General features: G+C 43.4%; 1 protein-coding gene across 1 annotated transcript in view; it reads left to right on the top strand.

The window, feature by feature from the left end:
- The first annotated feature begins 1,492 nt into the window (after window positions 1-1,492).
- The window catches only part of PNP (purine nucleoside phosphorylase), a 28,927-nt gene continuing 22,275 nt past the window's right edge, over window positions 1,493-8,144 (top strand). The window contains exon 1 of the mRNA XM_015821401.1: window positions 1,493-1,525. Within this exon, the coding sequence (XP_015676887.1) occupies window positions 1,503-1,525 (23 nt within the window). The 5' untranslated portion in view covers window positions 1,493-1,502. The remainder of the gene's footprint in view (window positions 1,526-8,144) is intronic.

Here is an 8,144-nt window from a genome sequence, read left to right as displayed (position 1 = left end):
AATCGTATGGCTAAGAACCGCAGGAACAAAATATTGCATTTCCTTCTTAATCACCTCTATTGATTACCACTAATCATCATACATATGTTAATTTATGGCTATGACTATATATATTTTTTCTTTTGAGAGAGGGCATCAGAATTCCATTTTTTTTAATGTGTGCCGGTGCATTCGCAGAAAAAAGTGACAGTAAAGGTCTTGTTTTATCTTATCTTATTCTCCTTGTATTAGAGCCAATGAGGAAGTGGGGGGGAAGAATAGAAAAAGAACATCTTATTTCCCGAAATGTCCAAAGGTGCTTTTTCAGGCGGCAACTGGCCTTTCTTGTTTTTCTTTGAAGACGTTCTTTGAAGTGGCGAATGGAAGGATCATCCCCATCCAGTCAGAGCTGAAGAAGCTTCTTGGATGAGAAGCGAAATGTCTTCAAAGGAAAAACCAGAAAATCCAGTTGCCTCGTGGAATAAAAAGCACCTTTGGGACAACAACCGTGACCTGGATGACTGAGAATCTCCATAGACCAGCGGTTCTCAACCTATGGGTCGCAACCCCATTTGGGGTCGATCGACCATTTCACGGGGGTCGCCAAGCAAAGCTGTCCGCCATTTTTTTCCCCTTTTCCGGCGGGTGCCTTACCTCCCTTGAGCTGGGCCAGCTGGTGGTCGGCCTGCTCCGTCTCTGCCGCTTGCCAGCTACGCCTCGGCCGGCACAGGGGGCGGAACCACGCATGCGCGGCGCTCCCGGGCAGGGAAAGTCCTTGACTTACAACCGGTTTAGTCCTCGACTTACGACCGGTTTAGTCCTCGACTTACGACCGGTTGGGGGTCGCGGCATTAAAAAGGTTGAGAACCACTGCCATAGACATTATTTCCCCAAATCTAAGCAAAACTTTTAAGAGCTTTTTTTCTCTCCATAAGCACAGCCGGCCAGTGTAAAAAAATAAAATCGACTTTAAAAAAAAATATCGGAAGGTTTTACAGGAAAGTTAGGCTAGGGAGAAGTGATGAACAAAGGGGGGAAATTCCCTCTTCTGACAAACGTTACGCGACGGATGATTGAAATCTATTGATAGATATTCAGAGACGGGGATTTCTGGAAGCAAGGAAGCAGCACCGGCATCCACGCACGTTCGCACCCTGGCCGGCCGCGTGTGCCGCGGTGACGCGTCAGTGGAAATCCTCGCTTCCCACCGCGCCTCCTTCCCGCCCGGCTCCTCTGCCTCGACGCTCCCTCCTCCCGCGCCCCTTTAGCCAGGGGGAATGAATGAAGTGGGCGGAGCGGATCCCCTGGCTGTGACGAGAAGGCCCGGGTCGCCCGGGGCAACCTTTGTTGCCGGCACGGGAAGCCACCCGATTGGCCGGCGTCTTTATGACGACACGTTCTTTCTGTTTAGAAGGCCGGCCGAGCCTCCGGTCTCTCCGCAGAGCAACGCGATTCCCTGGAGGAACCTTCGGAAGCGGCGGGAAAAAAAAAAAAAGAAAAAGAAAAAGTCACCGACTCGCATCATGGCCAACCAGCGGGAAGAAAGGTCAGCGTGGGGACGTTACTATTTAACCGGGTTGCTCCGGGGAGGATGGATTGCGGGAAACGGGGAAGGTCCTCGCTGGAATAATTACGGTCCAGCTGTCTCTGATCCGAGGGCTGCTTTCTGATGTGTGTGTGTGTGTGTGTCTGGATTACAATTCCCATTATTGCCGGCCGCAGATGGGAGTAGTCATCCGACACGTCTGGATGGCCTCGGGGTGGTGAACGCGATTTTAAGGAGTCCCGGCTTCGGGGGGGGGGGGGGAAGAGGGAACATCAGCGGATGTTTTTCAGCATCTTTTCTTTTTTTTTAAAGAGGCAATTCGCGAAGGACCCCTATATTTTATCTCATGCTTTTGAATGGGTGGATGTTGTAAAATTTACCAATTTATAATGTAAAATAATCTGGGGGGGGTTTAATCTTCAGAAGAGTCTGGAGAGGTTGGGTAGATTATTACTGTTATTATTACCATTGCGGTGGCTGCTATGTAGAATCTCGCCTTCTAGCTGAACTCAAGTCCGTTGGTCTATTACAGGGGTAGGCAACCTTGGCTCTTTTATGACTCGTGGACTTCAACTCCCAGAATTCCTGAGCCACCTGGCTCAGGAATTCTGGGAGTTGAAGTCCACGAGTCATAAAAGAGCCAAGGTTGCCTACCCCTGGTCTATTAGGACAGATTTGTGTAATTGTCTTGGTTACCCGTTCCTCTTCATTGATGGTTCTTTGAATTCAGTCTTGGCCACCTTCCTCAACCTGAGCAACTTTAAGATGTGTGGACTACAACTCCCAGAATTCCCTAGCTAGCAGCTGGAGAATTCTGGGAGTTGAAGTCTGCACATGTTAAAAGTTGCCAAGGTGGAGAAACATTGGTGTAGACTACAACTGTGACCTTTCCCCGTGGTCTCCCATCCCAGAAATCAAGGTCAGGTCCTGATTCCCCCCCTAAAATCAGCTGTGGGCTGCTATCCTCTGTGACATTTTCATCACTGCTAGTAGTAATAGAGGTAGTAGCATTCCCTTACAGCAAAGTTAAGCAGTGCATGGACCAGAAGCCTCAGAGTTGACACAAACTCCCAATTTTAAAAATTATTTTAATCTGCTCATCTTTTGGGGCGGAGGGAGGAGGGGGGTCCTCTTCTGAAGCATCCTCTCTGTTCCTATTATTATTGTGTTCCTTATTCCTTTGCTGAGCTCCAGCCTCAGCTGTGGAAAAGTTCTTTGGGATATTTGGAGTTTGAGTGGGGAGAGAAAATTGAGCTAGGGACTTAAGAAGTGGGCTCAAGAAGTGGAAATCATAGCAAGTACATTACTGTTATTGATCAATTACATTCCTGAAGTAGCATGGAAACATCTATGTAGCTTCTTTAGACCGAAAGATCCTATGTAAACACTTCATGTTCCAAATTTAATTTGCATATTTTATCCCACCTCTCCAACAAGCAGCTAGCTCCCTCCTGCTTCTTTATTCATAACAGCCCTGTCAGGTAGGCTGAGGTTACAAGTAGCTTTAATTTTCCATATATGAGAGGCAGAATTGGTTGTGCCTAGCCTTCCATCACCTACTACTCTCCCCACTGTATGCCAGGACTAGCTAGGAATTCTGGGAGTTGAAGTCCTAAAGCAGGGGTGTCAAACTCACAACGTCACATGATGTGTTGCACTGCCTGCGGGCTGGCAGTTTGACACCCCTGTCCTAAAGGATCTGGAGACCATTAAGTTGCAAAGATGTTTCTGGTTCAATTTGCTCTTCTTTGCAACCTGTAAAATGAGTAAGTGCTGTTATCAATCTGCTTCAGGGTGTGTGCATGTATTTGTGCCCATTAGGCTTTCAAGAAGGCATTGAATTCATGTCTGAAATGACCTTTTGCCTTTCTTGCTAATACGTGCAATTAAAACAGGCAAGAAACAGGCAAGGGATGAGTGAAACAGTGAACATCCGTTTGAGGTGCGTGCTAATATGATGCATCGTAATGAAAACTGATTTTTTTCTCTGGGCTCTGAACCAATTTGAGTCAAAAGAAAACTTGAGTCATTTTTTAATACGGAAGGAGACTGAGAAGTTTTATGACTTCCAGTTCCTAAATTGCTCAACGGTGTCTTGATGTGGTTTCTTTATGCTTCTGCCTGTGAAAACTGAAATTCTTATTTTTCCCCTCACTATTTGAGAATGGAAAGCCCGAGAATATTGAGGTTTCCAGAGTTTGCCTACGTGATTTGGGGAAAAAGTACTCTGTACTAGGTTAAATTTCCCTCAAAATTGAAGGACAGGTCCTTGTCACGTGACTGCTGGTTTCCCAGGCCAATTTTTTTTTAATGAAGTTTGATTTTAATTAAGATGCCCAATTGTTCCAAATTCTAGAAAGCAAATATTGTGAGGTTCTCTTGAAACAGAATGCCGTGGAAAAACCCAATGAAAAAGACAGACAGCAGCACAAAACAATAATTCTTACTTTAAGATTCAGAGGTTTATTTTGCTAATAATTTGGAACATAGCAAGCATAATAACACAACATCACTTACATTAATAACCCATTGCAATGAGGACCATATGGTATAACATATTCCAAAAGGACAGCTATAGGCCAATGGCAAATCAATCAGGTCCAGTCCCAAACCTTTATACCCTTTTTCCTTCTAAGACTGTAGTCCAGTGATGGCGAACCTTTTAGAGACCGAGTTCCCAAACTGCAACCCAAAACCCACTTATGCATCGTCAGGTGCCGGGTGGGTGTGGCCCATTGGGTGGACGTGGCTATGGTGGTAACAGCAGACTGGGTGGGACTAAAAAGTTAAATCAATCAATTCCAACTTTGCAAGATCTTTTTTTTCCCACAAGAAGTTGAAATTGACTGATTGATTGAATCTTTTTTTTTTGTACATGGTGGCGGAGGCCTAAAGCGAAAAGGTTTTATAAAACCCAGCTGAAGGTCTAGGACTGGGGCGACGGCGCACATGCCCACAGAGAGGGCTCTGAGTGCCACCTCTGGCACCCGTGCCATAGGTTCGCCACCACTGCTGTAGTCAGATGGTCTGCTGACTTTTGCTGACTTTTGCTGACTTCCTGCTCACCTTCTGCTGAAAATAACTTTCCACATATACCTGTGTACATTGGAACTCCCATCCATCAGCTACTTTCAGTTCCTCTTTTCCCACGATTATAATACGTTCCAAATATACACAGAACTACCTACTTTGCAATTTCATATTGCACAGAGCTCAGCAGATTACGAATAGTACGTCCTTATTGAGAAACCGCAGAAAGTTCAAGTTGAAGCTTCAAATCACTTCTGTGGGGCCCTATTTCAGGTTTGTTCTAGCCTACAGGTCGGCAACTTGCGGCTCCAGAGCAGCTAGGCCAGTGGTTCTCAACCTGTGGGTCGGGACCCCATTTGGGGTCGATCGACCATTTCATGGGGGTCGCCAAGCAAGGCTGTCCGCTATTTTTTTGTCCGCCATTTTTTCCCCCTTTTCCAGTGGGTGCCTTACCTCCCTTGGGCTGGGCCAGCTGGTGGTCGGCCTGCTCCGTCTCTGCCGCTTGCCAGCTACGCCTCGGCCGGCGCAGGGGGCGGAACCACGCATGCACGGCGCTCCCGGGCAGGGAAAGTCCTCGACTTATGACCGGTTGGGTAGTCCTCGACTTACGACCGGTTTAGTCCTTGACTTATGACCGGTTTAGTCCTCGACTTACGACCGGTTGGGGTCGCGGCATTAAAAAGGTTGAGAACCACTGTGCTAGGCTGACTCAAGAATTCTGGGAGTTGAAGTCCATGAGTCATAAAAGAGCCAAGGTTGCCTACCCCTTGAGCTTGTTGGAGAACAGCTTGAAGCCAGCTTGCCAGGTGAGCAGAAGATCGGAGAGAGGGAGAGAAAGGGGGAGAGAGANAGAGAGAGACAGAGACAAAGAGAGAGACACCCTTCTGACATCTAAAATGAAGATAACACTGCATATATCTTTTTTTTACCTTTATGATAAAGGTTATCTTGTTATCTTCATTTTAGATATCAAAAGGGTTTTGCGGCTCCCAGTGTTTTGTTTTCGGTGGGAAACGGGTCCAAGTGGCTCTTTAAGTATTTTGGGTTGCCTACCCCTGTTCTAGCCCTATCTTATTATATGAGAAGGGGGCTATATTTTCATCTCCCACAAGAATTAAGAGAAAGGTAAGTGGAGAGAAAAGTGAAAAACCCAAAATTTTTACATCCCAACTAGATCCCAAGGCACATTTAGTATGTTTTTCTTTTTTAAAAAATTTATTTACAAGCAAGAACTGACTTGCAACCGGTTGTTTAATGCCCTTTCCAAGTTATAACGGTACTTCTGACCACTGACCATTTTTCACACCACTCACTGCAACATCCCCATGGTCACGTGATCAAAATTTGAGTGCTTGGCAGCTGGCATGTATTTATGACACTTGTATTGTCCTGGGGTCGCGTGAAACACAAAATAAAAATGTGATCACCACTTGTAACCCTCACACCAACTTCCAACAAGCAAAGTCAATGCAAGAAGACATTTAATGACTGTATGATTCACTTAATAATTGCAGTGATTTATTTAACAACTGTGGCAAAAATTTTGGGCTCAGTTGTGGTCAGAAGCTGAGGACTACCTTGTATTTTATGCTTGCACAATTAACAAGGCAAACTTTAATCTTTAAGAAAATACAAATTGAAACTGCCAGTTAAGAAAAGGAAGCAAAATCTAGTTTATATTTTATTATCAATAATCACTGGTTATTTTATCAGGACCTTGAGTATGGATATAACTTCAGAGATTTATCACTGTCCTTGGGAGATCTGCATCAAGGGAGAAATAGACATAAAAATGTTGGCAAGGATCTAGAGTTCAAGGTTTGAACTCCTGTTCCTCTTGTACTTCGCTGTCTCTGTTTAACTCTGGCTTGATATTAGATTTATGGTTAGTCCATGTTAGTGGAGAGGAACATCTTAAATGGGTAATATTTCAACAAAAGAGAAGCAAAGGCTATGGCTTTGTTGATGAGTAATAAGTAATTATAAAAACAACTTTGTTCTTGTCTTTTGAATTATTTATTTTGGCTACAATCAATCTGATGATGCAACAGTTTCTTAGAAACAAAACCAGAAAACTCGCATAATCGGCCTCTTGGAACTCAGGGATTTGGTTTTACTGACCAAACAAATGTGTTTGGGGTTTTTAAAAAATGTTTTTTATGAAGAAATGTTATGTCATAGTAAAAGCAAACATACAATATGAATTTGAAGGAAGGAAGGTAGGAAGGAAGGAAGGAAAAATAGGTATCTAAGTGAGAAAAAAGAAGAAAGAAAAAAAATGTATGAAGGATTTGCTTCCAACCTTTTCTTACACCCGTTACAGATAGGTTTATGTTTATTGCCTATCTACCCCTTTTAAGGTTATATCATAATTCCCTTCCTCCATTTTTCCCTTTCTAATCATCGAACCCAAAGACCACAAGTTCATTTTTTCCCCATTTTCAGCAAAAAGACCATAAAGGTTTCCAGCCATGAATAAATATAACAATGACTGCAGATGAGTTTGGAAAATTTCGTGATTTGAGAACAGGCTATGTGCTGAGGTTCATAATTTATGATTTCTTATCTCATTGGTAAAAGCAGATGTTAAAAAAAAAACACCTAGGGGATGTATGTGGTCCCAACTCAGTTGTTCCCCTATAATAGGCCATGATTCTTAGTCTAGAAGATAACCTGGTTTATAGTTTACTTTTAAAGGAGCAATGAAACAAGATAATGTACTAAACAACGTACTAATTCTTTCAGGGAAATACATAGCCTTGTCAGCAAAATAATATCTTTGCTTGTCCCTTTATCTTGGAATATAGTTCTTTATCAGTAAATCAGAATTATGGCTATGCATTTCATGGAACCACAGCCAACATCTATTCTGATAGCGTATTTTATGCAACCTGGAAGATTGCAATTCTTTTTTAAAAATGCAATAGTAGAATAGGCAAGAAATGTGAAAAATCTATGACTTCCTTTTGTGGAAAATTTCTCAAAAGTTGCCAGTAATGTTGACAGTGAAGAACAAGCTTGTCCACCAGTCTACCAAACGTGTGGTTTTCTTGTAATTGGTCACTGAATAATATTTTGTAAAACATTGGTCTTCTTCCCATTAACAATGCTTGGGTAAGTAGGCAGTTCTCGGTCAAAATCATGACTGTTGCTTATTATCCAGTTCTCTAGTCAATGTCCTTTTCCGTGTAATCTTTAACTCTCTTCAGAAAGGTCACATGAAAAAATATGCTGAGTTGAAAATCAGGAGATGGACATGGAACCTAGTTTTATAATGTGCGTAGGCATGGATCCAATTGGTTAGGAATGCTTTTGACTCCAGGAGACTGGCATGACCCAGTGACCGATCAATGGGTCTCAGCTGACGGATCCCAAGTCTTTGTTGAATCATGATATCCACTGGGAGTGTCTTGAGCAATTCACCGGCTCCCAATATTGGCCACAGTGGGTGAAATATTGGGCCATAGAGGGTGAAAGCACGTTGCATACTAACTTAACTGTAGCAATAAAGGATAATATTTGTAGCTCAGGGTTGACATGAAGGATACTTGGTGCTGTCTGAAGTTGATTGTTTTCTTGCAGATGTTTC

The sequence above is a fragment of the Protobothrops mucrosquamatus genome, unplaced genomic scaffold (assembly GCF_001527695.2).
Source record: "Protobothrops mucrosquamatus isolate PMUCROS unplaced genomic scaffold, P.Mucros_1.0 scaffold1323, whole genome shotgun sequence".
NCBI lineage: Eukaryota > Metazoa > Chordata > Lepidosauria > Squamata > Viperidae > Protobothrops > Protobothrops mucrosquamatus.
The sequence above is the reverse complement of the archived record's forward strand: the minus strand, read 5'-3'. Positions and strand labels throughout refer to the sequence as shown.